Here is a 20,862-nt window from a genome sequence, read left to right as displayed (position 1 = left end):
TACTCACGTAACTCAAAACCAGCGTGTTTTGAGTAATGATGATTTAAAATTCCCAAGTTTTTATATATTATTTGTATCTTAAATACCAAAGGCTTCGAAATACGTTATAGTCGTATTGTCAATCTATTATTATTAATCGTGTTTTTATTCCTTTAGAGTAGAACCTTCTACTCGTTATAGAAAACAAGAAATTTTGACTTACGTGACTATTGCACTGCTACACCATATCAAATATTTTGGCTTGCGTGTTAATAAATTTAAGACAAAAGCAAACTAGTAGCACATTGTAATGAAAAAAATATAACAAAACACAAAACGATCACAGTATTAATTCATTCAACATCTACACTGGTCGGCAAAAAAAAACCGGCCACCCTGAAAAATTTCCCAAACCACTTTAAAACTTATTAATTTAACTAGTGATGGTTATTTTATTAAAGAATCATTCACTATTGACACATGATGTACAAATTAGCACAAAAAAGAAGACAATTAAACGCAGAATTAAATTTAATTTAATAAAATAACAGAAACAGACCAAGTACGATATTTTCTTAAAAAAAACAATGAAGGAGGCTGTTGTTGTAAATAGTGTTTTTCATCATTTGATTATAAGTTTCGCAATTAATAAACGTTTTCACGCGAAAATAATTCCGTTAACTCTTACAGACGTCTTTCAAAGTGTCGCTCTGTTTCTGTTATTTTGTTAAATTAAATTTAATTCTGCGTTTAATTGGCTTTTTTTTTGCTAATTTATACCTTATATGTCAATAGTGAATGGTTCAACTTTGATAAAATAACGATCAATAGTTAAATTAATAATTTTTAAAGCTTCGTTTTGCGAAATTTTTCAGGGTGGCTGGTTTTATTTTGCCGGCCAGTGTACTATGGCTAAATTGTTATAAAATGTGTTATAATTTTATTTAATTCGTTTTTTTATACATAAAGGACCTTTATAAATAATGTTTAATCATTTTCATTTAAGTCTGATGCCGCCGTTGTCGTGATGTTCAGGAATTGATTGACTATTATTTCTTGATATACTTCCTTTCTATGCGAAGTTACAAAATTCCATCGTAATTTTTGACAAATTTTAAATTTTTTATTTCGCTCTAATTAACTTTCCTACCCTTCCTATTCAAAGAAAAATTGATTTCCAGTTTTCGGTCAATTCTTAACTATGTCAGAAGACATTGTGCATTTGTTGTGTTCAATTTGTACCTAAATTAGTAGGAGTATCAGATTATCAACATCGACTGAAATCTCATAGCTTCATAGCTTACTTGCATTTCACTTAGTTTTGAGATACGGCAGTCTTGCATTGAGTGCACACGTAATGTTCGGAAATACAATACAAACATTTTGATGAATTTGAGCATTACGCAACTATTAAAAACCGTTTATACTTACATATACTAAAACTACATTAACTTTTTTATGCATTAATGATAAATTTAAGAATTCGGCAAATTTTGACTTACGTGAGTATTGCTCTCACGGTGCGAATTTAAAACCAATTTGCTATGTACAATTTTGAAGTGACGTAATCACATTATTGGTGGAGATAATTAGACAAATTTTGGTTAGCGTTTTACCATCTACATGTTACTCCTAATATAAATACGAACGTTGACAACAATCGGCCCAGTTTTGAAGAAAACTCGTTCAAAGCAAACTAATTTCTACGTAACATTCTTCTGATGTATAAACATAAACACTTCAAGTTATTGCTAAGAGTCCATTTTTCTTTATTAAGGTAAAGCTAAGAAAGAATAGTAATAGTAACATCTGGCGACTGTGTGTGTACCATCAAATTTCTCGACGTCTCATGACCTCTAGGCAGGGGGAGGCTAAGCCTACCTTAGAGAAATATTTGCCTCCCGTAGACAAGTTATAATTAACGCAAATCAAAGTAAAATGCAAAGTTTTTATTTAATAAGCGGAAGTCGAAGTAGTGAAACAGTCTGAACCATCGCACTGTGCTCGGGTTATTGGAATTTGTAGAAAATGTCGTTTAGCTTAGTTTCTCTGTTTCACTCTCACGTGTACACTCTCGAAAAGCGTTATTGTTATTGGTCTTAAACTACGAGTACTTATACTTATATATGCGTTTATTAAACTCTTTCGTTATTTTATTCATTAAATCAAGATTCAAGAACGACTTACCCCATTTTCCTGAAAATTTGGGAATACTTTTGTGTTATTATTAGTACTACAGGACTACACTGTATCTATCTATTTTGTAATGGAAAAGCTCATTTGAAACAAGCACCAGCATGCTTCTTTACATTTACCTACTTGAACATTACATACATATCTTTATTTTAACTTAAATAATAAAAAAATAAATTCACAAAATCAAATCTTACAATTTTTCAGCTGGATTTGATGTACTGTATTTTATGGGCGAGGGAAGTTCTGTCGAAATAATCTTCGACAAATTTTTTCAATATTTTAAATAAACACTCAAAAATCCAAAACACAAATCCTTATAAACAACTTGTTAACTTTCACTACTTTCAGTCAATATCACTGCGACTTTAACAACTGTCACACGAATCGTCCTTTCTAACCTTACTTTTCTTATTTTTTTTGCGTATTTGTGTATTCCCTCATAAATGGCATGTAGCGTCGCATCACCAGGGCTGCGGTCAAAAAAATCATCGCCTCTATGGTGACGATAAAACAATAATTTTAAGTCTTCATGTTTTTCGATTCAAAAGAAAAGAAATAAAGTTTTCCCTTCCTAAAGCTCCTTCAATTACATTCACGACCCTTCAACCACAGGCATTTCCATTGGAGTAGAAAGCGTTTATTGAGTCATATTTTTCAACTGGATAGAATGCAAACGGCGTGTGGGAGGACTCGATTCAAGCGGCTTGGAACGAATTCCGGGAAGAATGTCCAACAACATCGTCGAGTATGCTCAGTTTTGATATTATGTAATTTGCCGAGCAATATTCAGAAATGATTTAACACGGTTTCATTATCGAATCACATTTCTGTAGAAATTACAGTCAATCCAGCTAGGATTAGGTAGTTTTTGGACATATTACTTCTAAAAATATAAGAATATGGAGCACCAAAAATCCATGTTTATATTGAGACTCCCTTTCTTCCTCAAAAAATTGGCATTTGGACGGACTATATGGCCTATATCCTTTGATAATAATAATCATCCTCTTTATGGTTACTGAACCGTTTGCTAGATATTAGCAAAAATTTTGGCATATTGTATACCACAAATTCACGAGAATGAAATAGAAGTAGGTTATTTACAACAAGACGGAGCTATAGCGCATTTTGCCAAGCCCACAATAGCAATGTTACAGGAACCTTTTTACAACCGAACATTAGTTGATACACAGAGATCTAGTGATCTTATTTTTGCAGATTTTTTTATTTAAAAACACCTGTCAGCACTTTTACATTTGTTCTTTTTTAACATTTATATAGCAAAAAGAAATTTCTCTGCGACTATAATGAACTACAATTAATGATTTTGTGTAAATAAAACGTGGCACACAAATTCATTTGTGTCGAAGCCATCTTCGCCTACAATCTTTCGTGTAATAACTAATAATAACTATATAGAATTGTCTGTTGTAGGTTATGCAGCCAATAATTCAGATTTGGGTCATTTTTTTCCTATCACCTGGCGTATTTTTGGTTGTACCTAGATACACATCGGTTCGGTAAAAATTGGATCGTACCACTAAGATTAATTTTGACGTACAAAAACAATCTTTTACAGTGAAATTGTTTATTTCACTTTCAACTAATTCATTATAAAGCACCTAGGTACATTATGTATAACAAAAGCTAGCGTAAATTTCATAAATTACTCAGTAAAATAAAAAATATCGAATTAAAACGAACAAATAGAATTTCCTTTTTTACGTTTTATCTACTCACTTTATTTATTTATTTATTTATTTATTTATTTATTTATTTATTTATTTATTTATTTATTTATTTATTTATTTATTTATTTATTTATTTATTTTATTGATTACCGTTACCCAACAGGCCGGAGGCATAATCACAATCACAACACTATGGCAACATTTTTTTTTTTAAGAGGATGATGACTTAAGTTTGCAACAACACATAAACAACCCTCCACAAAAGCAACAATTTCGTCTCTAGTTGGAAATTCAATTTTTTTAAATCTTTTGTGATTCTTTGATATAAAGAAATCCTTGGCCGACTTTGTTCATTGGTCGATTAAATCATTAATTTAATGTGTTTAAGCAGTTTATGTAATCGATCAACAAAGTTCAGTATCGCGGACTTCTTCAGTTGTCAATATAGAGACCAATATTTTTCCTGCTCCTATTCCTGTAGCATTAAAAAAAGATTATCTTCGAGTGACGTTCATCGTCTAGGCGGTCCAGAAAATAAAGAATTTTTTTGTACTGTGACCCTCACAGTTCATAAATCACATGGTTTCAGAAAAAGCAACCCAGCTATTGAACACACTCATTTGATAAAAAAATAAATTTACCTATAAGTACAACAGTGTTAATTTAATTTTTATTTTAATCAGTCTATGATACTTCCTTGTTATTAGTAGTACGAGTCATTCATATTTTTTTCAGGATTGTTGTTCACGGAGTTGACACTTGAACTTGCATAATCTGCATAAACAGAACTGCAATAAGTAACTAAATTGTTAACATATTCATCATTTCCAAATTGTTTTTTGTACGTCTTATTTCTCCATACAGTCACTTTGAATAAATTTTAAATTTTTAACAGCAAGTACCTACATAACTTTATTGCATCTAGTGGTATTTACTAAACCTTTAATTTTAATTATTACAATGACAACATGACAACATTCACTTCATTATTTAAAAATTGTATATGTTATGAGGTCAACTGATTTTGAAAACAAAAACCACACTTCAGTCATTGTGGCTGGCGAAAGTAAAGAGAGGAATTTAATTTTTTACTAAAAACCGTATGCAGGACTGGTGAGAAAACAAGTTCTAAAAGTCAAGCATATGATGGTCTTGTTTTATTTATCTCTACTGTAAATACGCACCTACATACACTCGTATTACATAATTTAAAAATTTACAAGTACGTTCGTTATTTAGTTAAAGCGTACTTTAGTTAAAACACCAGGTTGGATTGTTATTAATTTGATTTTGTAGAGTGTTTGATTCACAAATATTATTCTTAATTATTACTGTTAATTCATAATTTAGGTTTTTTTTCCAAATTCGTGGGAGTTAGTTAAGGTATCTCCCTTTTTTAAGGCAGATGATATGTCTGACGTTTCTGTTTATTAAATGCCTGTGTATATTTTTAAAAGTTGGCTGGTAGGAAAGCCATAACTGTATCCTGTACGTAATAGCTATTAAGACAACTAGTGTTTTATACAGTTTAAAAATCAAGATCGTAGTTAAAATCCGAGCCACCGAAGGGAGCGAGGATTTTATAGAGCGAGATTTTTAAACTATAAAACACGTGTTGGCTTCAAGATTTTTTCAAACACTAACAGTAATTCATCAACTCCTTTTTGATCAATTCATTACTACAAAATTTGACAAATCATTTGTGAAGCTTCATAGTATCATAGTAAGATTGCTGTGTATTGTAACTATGACAATTAAACAAATTTTGAAAAAAACAATTTTCATCGTCAAAATGTGCGAAAACGTTCCGGAAGAAATTGCGAAAAAGGGAAAAGAATTGCGAAGCAATTTGTTACCCTTAAAGTCAAAAAATGCATACGAGAAAGTATATGTTTCGTCTCAAGACTGGAAAAATAAAAACCGCATCAAGGAAGTAACCGAAGATCTTATCTTGGCTTTTTTGGACATGAGAGTGAGCACATATTTAGTAAAATTCATAAAACTAAATTATTTAACAATTACAGTCGCAAAAGTTGTCACCTTGTTCTTTATGGCCAGAATATTCAATGTTAAAGGCCACTCTAAAGGCAAAAGAAAACATAGATATTGAAAAATTTGGTGCTGTTATTTCGTATATAAAAAAATTAAATGTTGGTTATCGTGGCAAAAAATCCAACGTTCTGACACGAGAAGAAACCAAAACTTTCTTGCAAGAAGCTGATGACGGAGAATATTTATTCGAAAAGGTAAGAATTACTTAATAAGAAGTATTTTTTATACGTATGAAATCGTGTAGGTTGCTTTAATCTTTGAAATTGCCGGAGCTTGCAGAAAGGCCGAATTGTGTGCTATGAGATTTGACGATATACAAGATTGTGGTAATGTTCTGAATATTGTTATACCTGACAGTAAAACCCACAAAGAAAGAAGATTCAGTGTAGTTAATGAAGGCTTTGGTGTTAATACCATTGATTTGTATCGACGTTATGTTGCTTTACGACCCACAAATTCACCATTGAGGTTTTTTTTTACACTATTATAAAGGTAAATGTACTCGCCAAAATGTAGGAATTAACACCTTTGGAAAAATTCCCAGAAAAATTGCAACTTTCCTCAAACTGGAAAATCGAGCTCAATACACAGGTCATTCTTTTCGCCGCAGTTCGGCAACTCTCCTGGTTAACGCAGGTATTGTAATGATTACCTTTATTCTTCAAAGTAACTTTATATTCAATGCAGGCGGAGACATTACTTCGTTGAAGAGGCATGGCGGGTGGGAATCGACCAAGGTGGCAGAATCTTACATACAAGAATCTTTTGAAGAAAGAGTGAAAATTGCTCAAAAAGTTTTTGGAAATGAAAAGCTGGCACCGAATGAATTAGTTGACAATGAAATCGTTATGGACAAGCCCACGAATCTAAGTTACAGTGAAGCGTGTGGCAGTTCCAGTTCTAGCTCTAGTACTAGCAAGAACACCGCTCAAAATGTTTATTTTAATAATTGTACTTTTAACTTTGGTGATAATTATTGTAAAGATTCGAAATAAAAAACTTGAAATATGCGAAATCGTATTTTAAGAAGATATAAGATACGTTGCCATTGACAGCGTACTTTAAGAGAACAACGTTATTTTAAATCAAAGCTAACATACATAGAAACAGTATAAGACGTTAGTGTTTGAAAAAATCGTTAATATATTACCTTACCGAAATGTCAATTGTCAATATAAAAGCAAAAAAATAGGTGAAAATCGCGTACAGGAGCGGGGAGAGCGCCGAGCCCTGGGGGACTCCTGCGCTAATTAGATGTTCCGCAGATAAAGCGTGCCCAATGCGGGAATCCAGGAAAGATTGGATAAGCTGCACCATCGCCAACGGCACGCCTGCTTGGTCAAGCTTGTAAACAAGTCCATCATGCCAGACGGTATCGAAGGCTTTCGCAACGTCGAGAAAGACCGCGCCAGTCAATTGTTTCCATTCAATTGATTTTGCGGCGATTTCGACTACTCGGAGGAGTTGTTCGGATGTGGAGTGTTGGGGGCGAAAACCGAACTGTTCATCGGGGACTACGCCTCATTCGTTGACGAACTCGGCTAGTCGTTTCCGAATCACACGCTCAGCGACCTTCCCCACGGACGAGAGGAGACTGATGGGTCGGTGATTTTTCGGGAAAATGTGATTTTTCCCCGGTTTCGGGATGAAAATGACATGGGCTTCTTTCCACCTAGCTGGAAAAAATCGGAATTTGAACATTGCATTAATGATACCTGCTAGTGCGACGATGGCTTCGTCGGAGAGGTTCTTCAATGCTTTGTTCGGGATGTCATCTGGGCCTGGGGCTTTCCTGGGCTTGAGGAGTCGGATGATTTCTCGGATTTCTTCGGGATGGGTTTCACGGATCAGCATTCTGCCATTCGAATTTCTTCGACGGTTTCTTCGACGAGGTCCAGATGCTCGTCATCTGCATCAGGGTCGATGTTCGTCTGGCATTGGTTTTCCAGACTGTGAGTGAAGGTGGCGGCTTTGTCCTCTTCTGTGAAGACGATGCCGTTGTTCGCGCTGTGGATCGGTGGAAGTGGCCTCTTGTCGCTTCTCAGCACTTTGGCGATTTTCCAGGTCGATCCGTCCACGGTGTTCAGGGATTCTAGTCTTTGTTCCCACTGCTCGCTCCTAAGATTGAGCAGTGCTCGCCGGACTTCCCATTGGAGGCGGTTCGCTGCAGTCCGGTCGTCCTGTTCTCCGGTTCGTCGTGCTGTTCGTCTGACTCTGTTCTTTTCCCTGATGAGATTCGCGATACGCTGTGGTATCGCGGGCCGTTTGAATGGCCGCGCAGGGCGTCGAACTGAGTCGCGTCGATGGAGGCCCGGATACGATTTTCGTAGTCCAGGGTTGCTCTTTCGACTTGCTCGCTGTCCTGAAAATTCGTTGCGAACTCACCAAAGTTGCCCTTGATATGTTCGGCGAATTTCGTCCAGTCCGTGGTAATCACGGGGAGGTGGTCGGAGTGGAGCTCGTTGACGACGTTGATGTCCACTTCGTGTCGGAGGTTCTTGACGAGGGCAATGTCCAAGATATCACCTGGTGCATCTGGTCGGGCTCGGTGGTAGAACGTCGGTTCTTCGGTGGAGATGACGTCTACTTCTGCGCTGTTTTCAAGGAAGGTTCGGAGTCGCCTTCCGTTCGCGTTGTTCTGGCGGCTGTGCCAGTCGGAATGCTTGGCGTTGAAGTCGCCAGCTGCGATGGTGGCCTCGTGACCTGCGACGAGGTCAGCGATGTCTTCAACCTGGTGCGTGTTGGAGTTGTAACAAGCAATTAGGCTCAGAGGCCCTCTCACAGTCACAACGGTTACCGCCGTCGCTTCCAGTTGTCAGAGATCGGGGACGTAAGAAGAAAAGTGTTTAATCTCTTTTCTTACGTAGATAGCCGTTCCTCTCCCGTTTCCGTCCCGGCGTTCCGTTCGGTGCAAGGTGTAACCCGGCATCTTGGGATCTCTGAAATTCCGCAGGAGGTTCGTCTCGTTGACGAGGATGGCATCGAGCTGCTGGTCTTCCATGAACTCTTCGAGTTCATAACGCCCGCTCCGGAGTGAATTGGCATTTCAGAAGGCGATCTGCAAGGAATTAACAATTAGTGGTGTATTACCCATCTAATTTTTGAAAAGAATGGCGGTCATCAGTTGGCTTTTTTGGAGCTGGAGGTCGACCTGTTGGCGAGCCGTGAGGACGACCTTCTTGGGGACGGGAGCGGGTTTGGGTTTTGGGGTGGCCTTGGGGGGGCACCACGTTTGGGGGAGGCGGTCCTGGGGACGGTCGTCTTCGACGATGTGGAAGGCTTCTTGGAAGTCTTCTGTTGCTGTGGCTTGGGAAACCTGGGGCACCCCTTGTAGCTGGCCGGGTGTGGCCCGCTACAATTAGCGCATTTGGCAGGCTGCCTGCGCTGCTTCTCGCAGTCGCTGGTCTGATGGATGGTCAGCGCCGCATTTGACGCAGCGGTGTTCGGCCCTGCAGTGACGCTGGGAGTGGTGGAATCGTTGGCAGCGGTGGAATTGCACCGCGTGCTTCCTCTTGTGGGGCTTCTCCACCTTGACGGAGAGGCCGCAGAGTGTCTTCACCTCGAAGACCTCGGCCTTCTTGGCCATGGATATCTCGGGCGGTCGTTTCGGTTCATCCGACTAACCTGGATTGGTTGGAAACCCAGAGACTCCAGGTCTTCCAGCACCTCCCGGCTGGCAACACCTATGGCGATGCCACGGATGACGACGCGGAGGGTTTTCTCCTCCGGGAGCGTGAAGGTGTGATACGGCACCTTCAGACTGTCCAGAAGTCTTACAAGCCTTCTGAAGTCGCTCACCTCGACCGGCTGAATTCGCACTCCTTCCGGGGTGGACTTCACCTTCGAGTACAGGATGGAGTTATCCGTCATCCGGCGTGAAACTTCGGACCATCTCTGGCCGTGCCGCAGAATTATGGGTGGAATCCTGCTTTTCGGGGTGATTGGGGGACGTGCTGTCTCCACGGGGATCTCCGTCTCCATGGTCTCCTCCACGGTCTGAGTTTGGGGCTCGAGTCGGGGCTCGGCGCAGGTCTCGTCGACGACGGGGGTGGTCTCGGCGGTGGTGGCGGGCTTGGCCCTGGCGGTGTCCCGGCGTGGGCCTGCCTGGGGCTGGGGTTTCTTCTGCTGCTTGGCAGCAGGGGGGTGGTGTCTGGGCTTTACGTTTTTCTGCTGCTTCTTGCCAGCAGCAGATGGGGCTGGCTTCTCCGTGGCCGGGGGCTTGGCTCGTGGCTTGGGCACCACGGTCGGCGGCGGAGACTCAATCTTCGGCTTTTTGGCCGAAGTGGATGGCCTGGGGGCTTGCTCCTCGCCGCTAAGGGTGGAGAACATGTTGTCAGTCGTGAAGACTGGCTCGGGGGTGGGGGTGGCTGACCTTTTTGCGCCAGTTCTGGCGGGGGGACCTCCTGGAACGGGGCCTCCTCGAACGGAGATTCCAGGGGGATTCGGCGGACGTGACCTCCATGGCTACGTCCACATCGGAGTCTTCTTCTTCCCCTTCATCTGTGGACGTCGGTGGGGGGCTGTAGAGCTCCTCTACGACCCTCTCGATCCTTTCAATTCTCTTCGCGTGTTTTTTCAACGTTGCCTCCATCCTGGTCACGACGGCCAGGATCCTCGACAGCATGGCATCTCCTGAGGCCCCTGCCTGCGCCATGGTGGCACTGACAGAGCCTGGGACGTTTTCAGGTTGCGAAATTATTTGTGCGACATCGACTTCTATTCGCTTTGAAAAAAGCAGCGTTGCGAAACGTTGCACAGGGAATGCTAGCGATAGAGCGCTGAAAAGCACAATAGCGCAGCGGGCTCGGTGAACTTCACTGGAGCGTTGGATCACAGCACAGCGGCAAATTCACAAAGCATGCAAACCTGCAAAAGCAAACTTACCACTGGAACACAACGACCTTCCTCTCCGACTGGTGATTCGAGAATGGTGATGTTGTGAAAAGAAGCCTACAGATATTAAAACGAAGATGCTCTCTCAATTGTGATGATTTTTTGTATTCTCTGTGAACCAAAGGGACGGAGCTTAACTGCAAATACCTTATTTCTCTGCAAGAAATAAAAAACAGGTTTTTGAGTATCGCGTTGTTCAAAGAATACTATGTATATTAAGAAAAAGGCAAAATGTAAACATCGCCCATCCACCCCATCTCAATCTCAGATTTTTTTAATTCTTGGAAACTTAAAACACGTTTAAACTGGTAAATTTTTGTAAGGAAATATGGATTTTGCAATTAAGCTCCGCCCCTAGGTCTGCCAAAGAGTGAAAACTTCATTGCTATTTAGATCAGGGCAGGTATGGGTGAGGCTTAATCTTTGGCTTTAATTTTTTCTTAATACATATACATAGTATTCTTTGAATAACACGATACTTAAAAAAATGTCTTACATGGTAATTTCTTGTAGAGAAATAAGAATTTTGCATTTAAATTTCGCTCCTTTGGCTCTCGACGATTAAAAAAAAATCATCACAATTGAGATAGGGCGGGTGGGCGAGGCTTATATGTTGCCTTTTTTCTTAATATACGTAGTCGTCTTTTTAGAACAAGAAACTTAAAACATGTTTAAAATGGTAAATTCTTATAGACAGATATAGATCTTTATAGTAAGACCCTCCCTTCGAGCTGACAACGAATGAAAAATTCATCAACATGGGTTTATCAAAGGAAGGTCGTCTATTACCAACTTATTAGTTTGTTTCACCCAATATGTATCTGAGTCGTTTGAATTTAAGCAGCAACTGGATGTGGTGTATACTGACTTTTCAAAGGCGTTTGACAGGATTGATCATTCTATCTTATTAATTAAGCTACGCAATTTTGGATTTTCTGATAGCTTAGTGAAGCTGATTAAATCGTATTTAACGGGAAGAATGCAATGTGTTAAGTACCTTGGTCATGTTTCTGACAAAGTTCCTGTCTTATCTGGCGTTCCACAAGGTTCTGTTTTAGGACCATTGTTTTTTGCCATCTTCATTAATGATGTAGTAAAAAGAATCGGTTCCGAAGTATTATTGCTTGCTGATGATCTAAAAATGTTTAGGCGCGTATCTTCCAATTATGACTGCTATTTACTTCAAAAAGATATCAATGAATTCTATAACTGGAGTGCTTGTAATAACCTTCCCATTAATTTGGATAAATGCCATGTAATGACCTTCTCAAACAAAAACTTTGTTATAACCAATAACTATACCATCAGCAGTACAGTCTTAAAACGCGTTCATTACTTCAAAGATTTGGGCATTATGTTTGATCCCAAACTTACATTTTCGTTGCATTATGATGCCGTTGTTAATGAATCTCTCAAGAACTTAGGATTCATCATTAGATCCTGCAAAGATTTTAAAGACATAAGTACATTTATATCTCTATTTTTTGCTTTTGTAAGATCAAAGCTAGAGTATGGTAGTGTTGTATGGGCTCCGTCGGCGAATATTCACATTGATATCTTTGAAAAAATTCAGAGGCGTTTTTTGAAATTCCTGGTTTTCAGACTGGATGGAGTTTATCCTCCTAGGGGTTACCCTCAAAACTTACTGCTTGAGAGGTTTGGGTTTCAGGATTTGCAATCTAGGCGCATCAAAGCCTCGCTAAATTTTTTGAAAAAACTTATTAATTCAAATATTGATTGCCCTCCTTTACTCGGTCAGATTAATTTCCACTCACCGCTATTAACATTACGTCATCCAAACTTGTTTTACCTACCCACTCCTCGTCTTAATGTACTGAAATACTCTCCCATTAGCGAAATGTGCAACAACTACCACCAGTTTTGTGATACCTTTGAACTGTTTTAACAGTTTTAATATTTACCTGCTAGCTGACTAATATACCTTTAGGGCACCACAGTATGATAGCTGTGCTATATTAGCTGCCGGTAATATCAGTTTCATTAATAATTGGACTGTAATTGGGTCATGTACCTGTTGTCCAATTTCAAATAATAATAATAATAATAATAATAATAATAATAATAATAATCACAATTGAGAACTGAGATCGGAGCGTGTATGGACGGGGCCTAAATGTTTGGCTTTACTTTTTTCTTAATATACATAGTATTTTTTGAACAACCCGATACTCACAAACATGTTTTTAATTTCTCGTAGAGAAATAAGAATTTTGTTGGCTCACAACGAATAAAAAAAAAACTCACAACTGAGATAGGGCGGGTGGGCGGGGCTACATTCTTCCTTTTTTCTTAGTGTGTGTAGACTTATTTCGACAACAAGAAACTTCAAACGTGTCTAACATGGTACATTTTTGTAGTAATCAACTTAAATCCTCCACTTTTCTTCTACAACCCCTTTAAATACGGCAAAAGTTGAACATCAAAGTTACTATCAACGGCAACTTGGCAACGGAGTTTATAAATGACAATTTTCAGCTCTAAAAGCAACGACAGCGGGAACAGCAAGTGCAACGGGAACTTCAACGTCAACAGTAAGTTTATAAATCCCAAAGATGTTCATGGAATAGTTTCAAATCTGACAAAAATCTACGATGCATTTTCTGCAGAGAGAGATTTTGAAAATTTTACGACTGAGACGCCACTTGGAAGCCGCCAGCATTTCTTTCCAAGGAGCGGTTCAGTGAACTACATTGGCACTTTTCAGATTCATCGTAAAGTGGGGCTATTCTAAGTCTGTTTCGAGTCCAGCGCTGTGTTTTTTAATCATTTGTGTTTCCGTGGCTTCATGTGAAAGAAGCTTTTCAAAATTGAAATTGAAAAAATCGTGCTTCACACAGGACTTGTTGAAAAGTTTTCAAAATTTTAATTTGTCAACAACGAATATCCTAGGCAACGTTAAGGCTTACTAAAAATTTGTAAAATTGACAATGAAAATCGCTGTAGGTATTTTCAAGAATCACCGCATGGTGACGGGGATTCACGCTGCAATACATCCCAACTAAGGGAATTTAATTATTGCGATTGGGTTATAATTTATAATATTAGAAGTTGTACAGGGTGAGTATTATAATAACGGACAAGACAACCGGACGCGGGAAAGTGTTTCAGGAGTTTTTGCAGCACATGCATTTCTAATTTTGGTTTTTAAATCTTCACAATTACTAAGATGACTTTGGTCACCTTGAGATTCAAATATAACTACATATTACGTTACTAAAAAAACTCTAGACTAGAGTTCTGTCGACCTTTATTTAACTCATGGGTCCTCGGCTGCGTTAGTTCAACTCCAGATCAAGGCAAAACACTTTGCCTCTGGCTGTTTATACCCATCCCGGCAATGCGTGAGTGACCGTAAATGTGCAATCCAAGAGCACAATCACTGAATTACACACAAAAAAATATGTAGATGAGCTGATAATTAGAACAATGGTGTGACCTCGATAATTTACTTTTTATTAAAAAAGGTACACTCATTACACCTGCTGTTCCGAAAAATTATAACATTGCATTTTATTTAATATTTTCGATGTTGTATGTAATTCATATTTGGTTAATTACAACTTGTCTAAGTGTAGGGGAGGCAAAAATTTCTCTGAATATTATTATTATAATTCTTACTTTATCATTATTAAATAAAAACGTGCGTATACATTTTCGAGAAAATTGGGTGCCTCGTTATTTTGATTAAAAATTTACCATGCTTGCGATAACCTTGAAACGTCTTCAAGATTTCAAAGCATTAGATTTTGCAATTCCTGATTTAATCCACAAAATAAATTGACTCATGTAGCTTACGCTCGCGAAGTAAAATCAAGACGAATTCATAAACCACAAGTATAAGAGTATGTCATCTTATAATACTTATTTAAAAAAGTTATATTTGATGACTGGCAAGATTTTGGTTAGCGTTTTTTTCTGTGACCAATCCTAAAAGTTGATATTTTAATAGTAGTCTGGGCAAGTAAAAATTGCATATATTGTTCTTCAAAAGTTGGAAATTGACTAATTTTTGCTCCCCCAGCGTAAGCTAGGGAAGTATGTAACAGGGTGCATGAAACGTCGGCATGTTTTCTCGACGTTTCATGACCCCTAGATTACGATCTATCTTCTGTCTGTAGTTACTTTTATTTGACAGATAATCCCCTAAACTATCGGACCGAGTGTTGTAAAATTTTAAACGTATGTTAAGAATGTCTTGTAGATGTTAAAACACTCACTACAATTTGTCGAATCATCCCTATCAACAATTCATTGACGTCGTCTCAAAATTTTGACTAGTAAATACCATTTCGAGTTTATAAAATAATATACATTCCTGTACTTGTGGTTTATGAATCAGTCTTAATTTTTTGAGGCAATTTTACAAAAATATATTGATTGTGTAGTTCTGTTACATCTTGTACAGGAAAGCATTGCGTTTGTAACTTCAACTTGTTTAGAAAGCTGAGTAGTATTAAGTACATTATAATATGTTTTATTACTTAGAGATTAGATGTCTAAAATGCTATTCTAAAAATTGTACCGATAGATGAAATATTCCTGGAGGCAGCACCACTAGAAAAATTCGTGGGGGTCAGAGATCCCGCTTGAAAATGCAATGAGCATAAGAGAAAGTATTATCGATGATGATGAATTACTTACATAAAGCTGGCAGAAGAAATCATCTTCCAATGGCAATAAAATTGCATATTCAATCTTTCATCTTCTACAAATTAATTTATAGAAATGTATTCTGGTAATAGATATTAGCAAAACTTATTATTAATGCAAAACTATTGATTAATTAATGACTACTAGTTCAGATAAACGAAGTGGTTTCATTATTTTAAAGATTTCACTAAAAAAATTCATTTCTTATTTATCCGCCATGGTTTTGATTCCAATTAATATAATTCAGAGCTAAGATTCCACGGGCTCACCTGAATCATTTCAGACATTTCCTATTTCACAGACTCGAAGTGAGTTTAATTATTTGCATTAAATACAACAAAAATTTGTCTGATCAAACAAATTATTATTCATAAAAGAATTGTCCTTGTTTACACCTCTGATAATATTTCTAGTTAATGACTCTATTTTGATACGTTGTTTACTGCTTTTTCTAATTGGAAATTTTGTTCTTTAATATAATAAGTATGTTATACATTTTTTGTTGTAGTTGTTTACATCATTTAACTCATTTTTTATTATATCCATTTTATTGTCCTTAAAAATTTGCGCCACTTAAGAAGACAAACAATGCAGTTGAAAATATGTCTACCAGATAGGGGAGACGTTGAATTTAAATTTTACAAACAATTTTGTAAACCACGAGTAGATCGAAAAGACTCTTTCTTCAGCTTGAAAGGATGACCACGTGTTATTGTACCGACAAACAAGGTGTAAATGTGTCTAATTGGAGATTCCATATTACTTAGTTAAAGCTTGAAATGTGATAATTGGTAAATGCATTAATAAAAGCCTTCGTTCAAATGAAAGACGTCTAAATCCAAAGGATATACGAGTTGTACATCGTTAAACCTACTCCAGACTATATTTATTTCCAGCAATACAACAGGATAATAAACAGAGGTTCCAAATTCCAACAAAAGCTTGACATAACACCTGTAAAGCTGCAAAATGCATATTTTTGCATTTATTGCATATTTTAATGTTAAGCGCATTTTATGGATATTTTAAAATTTTTGCTGCATTTTTCGTGGTAATTGGTGAAAATGTTAATTTTAATATAATTTTAATACAGTTGATTATTGGCAGTATGCAGATAAATAAGTACCGACCTTTTCTAGTAATACGAATGGGTTTTTCCAAGACTTGATTTATGGGTACCTCCTATTAAAAAAAGCGATATCTTAGGAAAAAAAGTATAAGGACCATTTTTGTAGATAATTTTATGAACTATAATTTTTGTCTGAACTATATTTTTGATAAAACTTACCATTTTCGGGAAAATCCAAAAAACCAAAAATTTTGACCTTTGACCTTGAATAACTTTTAGCACACATGGGATCTATGGGGACTTTTGCCGCTTTATTTCTATTGGTGCAGCCAAGGTCTCTACCAAAATTCAGGTCTGTCGGAATTTTTGTTATTTGATCACTGTTTTTATGTCTATTTTGACCGGATTATTATTCTAAGTTATAAGTGTTGTAAGAAATGATAGAAATAAAATATAAATGTTTAAAAAAACGAATTTTTCTTGCATATTTTGCATATATTTCTTGCAAGTTTTAGCAATTTTTTGCATATAATACCAAATTTCTATGCATATATATGCGCATATTTACATGTTCTTTTCTGCATATAATTCCATGCTTTAGACTAAACCAGTTTAAAAAAGGATAATTCGGATATACAGGGTCGCTAAAATGTATGGAAATTGTTAAATAGTTCGAGAACCAATTGTAAAAATCAGCTGAAATTAAATATAAGGATACAAGAGGTTGGTTCTAGTTATTCTTAAAAGTATATAGTATATACCAAAGCAAACTATATATAAACCGCTCATTACTGATATAATATTACTTTAGCTTATACGTATTTTATATTGCTATTTTTTTCTGTCACACTGCAGTTAACAATTTTTTTTTCTATTCTATTACATTTCTATTAAGAGGGAGGGAGGGAATCGAACTCACGACCCAAGGTGTAGTGGGCAAGTAGGAAGCTAACTAACCCACCCGCGTCCTCAAATTATAAAAACGTGTACATAAATTTAATAATAAATTATACTAGATACTTAATTGTAAACGTCATCTAATTTAGTGTTATTATTATTATATAGGAGTATTATTTTGTATTCACCCATATCCATGCACACATGCACTCAAAAACTGGAGAGAGAGGCAACCGTTTCACCACATTTATTAAGCAAGAAGTTTATGCTGAAAAACTCTCAAAGTGGAGTTTGGATTCAAACAATTTTAACTATATTTTTACACAATTATATCGAAAGGGTATCTCAGCTGCACACAATATTTTTAATGTAGATGGTAAATTGGTAATAGAGAAAAAGAATTTAAAAGGGTTGCTCTGGGATATTTTCCCACTAGAAAAAAATAATTTATTAGTACAAGATGATGAAAATGTTTTAAAACCAGTTTTTGATTTTAAAAGAAAATAGTGAATAATATTTATGTATTTATTATTGCTATTTAAATGAAAGTTCTAAAGAAAATGTTTCTGAGGTTGGATGACATATGATTATACCTACAGTACACTTAATTTTTCCGAAATTATACGCTTCTTCAGGAAAAAAAATGGGGGCAAATTAATTAGTAAGGCTAGCTATTTAAGACGAGTTTTAAGCACTAAATAAAACGGAGGTATTGTGATTGGCAAAGTTATCCATAAATGATAATAATATAATTAATAATAATAATAATCCTATATGTATATATTGCCCAACAGGTGTAACCCCAATAACAGGACAAAATAAAAAACTTAAATTAAATATATTCTTTACACTATAAATATATAACAAAATAATATCAACATTAGAACAAAAAACAGGTTTACTATCAATTTTGGCTACCCAAAGTACTATCCTAATTCCTAATTACCAAAAAATATGTCAAGATATACATTGTTAGCATTCCGGCATAAATTATGTACCTACTAATGAATTCCTTAATACATTGGATTAGGCGCTGGTACACAAAATGTAGATGAATAACGCGAAAATAAACGTGGCAGATGAAAATTAATATTAGCAAGAAGGTGGGCACAATCTACACAGTTATGAATTAATTTCCACATAAATCTAGAAATGATGTAACTTTAGAATAAGCGTTTCGTATATCAACAGGCTTTGAGTATATTTGCCTTCGTTTACTATAAAAAATTCTATTTCTAAAGTGTCATCGTGTAAGAAAATATTCAAGTTTTTCTTTTCACCGACATTAAGACAAACATAATAGCAGAAATGTAGAAAGTTACTGGAAAACATTGGAGATCATTGAACGAATAAGCTCTTGTTTGACTGATAAACACATTAAAGTGATATTTAGAAATAGACATTTTTACATTAATATTTTTGTACAGATTTATCGCAACTCGGTGACAAATACTATATAGCTGTTCCAATACTTACGGATGGGTAACCTTAATTGGGACAAAACTTTAACAATTTTCAACTTGATAATTAAAACGCTTCTGACAAAACCCTATTAAAAAAGTTCTTGATTCTGATGTGCTCTATAACTGATTAAAATTAATGTACTTATTTCTGAGACACCCTGGTATATATGTATATCGTGCAGTAACTGTTTATCTAATTTTATTGTGCATGTCATATTAAAAAACGGTACAAAGGCTGTATCATAAACCACTTTACACCAGACGAAGCCGATGGGGTTTTTCGGTTTATAGTAACGAGTAAAATCTATTAAAAAATGAACATTATAAACCACGCTGATGCAAACTACAAATTAACAACTGCGATTTATTTCAATATTTCAGATGCCAGTAATTATGTAATATGTATTATTTTTATTTTCACTGTCGTATTTATGCTGCTATGTGTTTTTGAGTTAGCAAGTAATTCGCCACTTTCGAAAGTGACTTCGTGAACTAAAAAAATAAACGTTAAAATGTGATTCAAAGTTTGCCGCTAATTGACAGACAGAAAAAAGTCCAATGGAACATCACATTAATAAATGAATTTCATAGCCTAAATCATTTATTAACACTCGGTACTCAATGACTCACAACCAAGCAAACATTCTTAAAGCAACGAATGTTTTTGTGCAGCTTTCTCGGTAACCTAAACTAGCTAATATTCTGACTGACTTGTCTCTAGATGACAATGTCATAACTAATTACTAATAATAACTAGACAATGGCAGAAACGAAGTAACCGTAAAGCCGGGATATTGATATTTTTTGGCAGTTGTTTAATATACAGGGTGAGTTACTGAGCGGGCGAGAAAGAGAGAGAGATAGGGAAAAAAGTCAGAGACTAAAGTTGTATGATATAGGTTGAGTACTCTCTATATAAAAGCGCAATTGTATTCATATTTATTAATTTCAAAAAAAACTAAGTAGCGTGTTACATCTTAAAAACAGAACACTGACTATATTTGAAAATCGTCTGAGTATATGGCCCTCACAGAACCGTACAACTTTAATCGGTGAATGTTTTTCTGTTTCTAATAATTAATAGAGAAGAGCGTGATTGGTACTTCACCCTGTATATACATATAAAAATGCTAGATATAATAACGTTTAAATTTACATGAAAGTTATTTATAACTTTAATTACCTAAAGAGTATTAATTACCATATTGACCTTCATTATATTAGATAACAAACATTTACAATGCATTTTATAATGAAATTAAGATTAGAAATTTTAGTGAAACCAGAATATTAATTTGATGGCTACAAAATCTAAGCTATTATCTTCCGCAGTAAATTAAGGGGACAATTTTAGAAGTATGTGAAATTATGTTTACTATAAAATTTTTGAAGTTTTATTTTTATCTTTTTGGGAGTGTGAGTTTTTTTTTAAAGATTCTTGGGGGCACGTGACATATTTGGTGGAGGCGCCGGGCATTTTCTTCCTCGTCTTCAATTTGAAAACTCAAAAAGTCTAATGTGACAATATTCATCTAATGAGTAAAAGATTTGTACTTTACAATGTTCCGTTATTTTGTGTTTGGACTTTTGGAAGATTTTTGTATGTTTCCGGAAGATTATTATACATATTTAGATCCAATGAGTTTTTAATGGATTTTATGTGCTGAGCTTGTCTGGTATTGTAGGCATGAACTTTTTTTTTTCTGATGGAATTCGACGAGCAGGCTGATGATATAATGGAGTCGGAATATTTTAATCGCATAACTAGTACTTCCCCAAATCAGTATACCATACGTAAGACGAGACTGGCACAGAGCGTAATAGGTTGAAAGGAGATTACTGAGACTCAGTAAAGGTCGTAATTTTCGCAGTAGAAAAATTGTACTAGCTAGTTTAGAAGAAACTTGGTTGATGTGTGCTTGCCAGTTAAACAATCGTCTATCGTTATTCC

The 20,862-nt window shown here is 36.2% G+C and overlaps 1 protein-coding gene across 1 annotated transcript; it reads left to right on the top strand.

Moving 5' to 3' along the window:
- The first annotated feature begins 5,794 nt into the window (after nt 1-5,794).
- On the top strand, nt 5,795-6,686 carry LOC135139030 (uncharacterized). The gene is made up of 4 exons (XM_064069100.1): nt 5,795-5,838; nt 5,891-6,112; nt 6,163-6,554; nt 6,606-6,686. The coding sequence occupies exons 1-3, from the start codon at nt 5,833-5,835 to the stop codon at nt 6,406-6,408; spliced, it is 474 nt and encodes a 157-aa protein (XP_063925170.1). The 5' UTR covers nt 5,795-5,832; the 3' UTR covers nt 6,409-6,554; nt 6,606-6,686.
- The last annotated feature ends 14,176 nt before the right edge of the window (nt 6,687-20,862 follow it).

The sequence above is a fragment of the Zophobas morio genome, unplaced genomic scaffold, assembly GCF_036711695.1.
Source record: "Zophobas morio isolate AGI-343-1 ecotype UQ-CSIRO unplaced genomic scaffold, CSIRO_AGI_Zmor_V1 ptg000030l, whole genome shotgun sequence".
Lineage (NCBI taxonomy): Eukaryota > Metazoa > Arthropoda > Insecta > Coleoptera > Tenebrionidae > Zophobas > Zophobas morio.
Note: the sequence above shows the minus strand (reverse complement) of the source record. Positions and strands in the feature narration are given on the sequence as shown.

Bases quoted from the DNA above. Each gene is read 5' to 3' on its own strand.
- LOC135139030 (XM_064069100.1), top strand. The intron at 6,113-6,162 runs GTAAGAATTACT...GAAATCGTGTAG, and splicing joins GAGAATATTTATTCGAAAAG to GTTGCTTTAATCTTTGAAAT.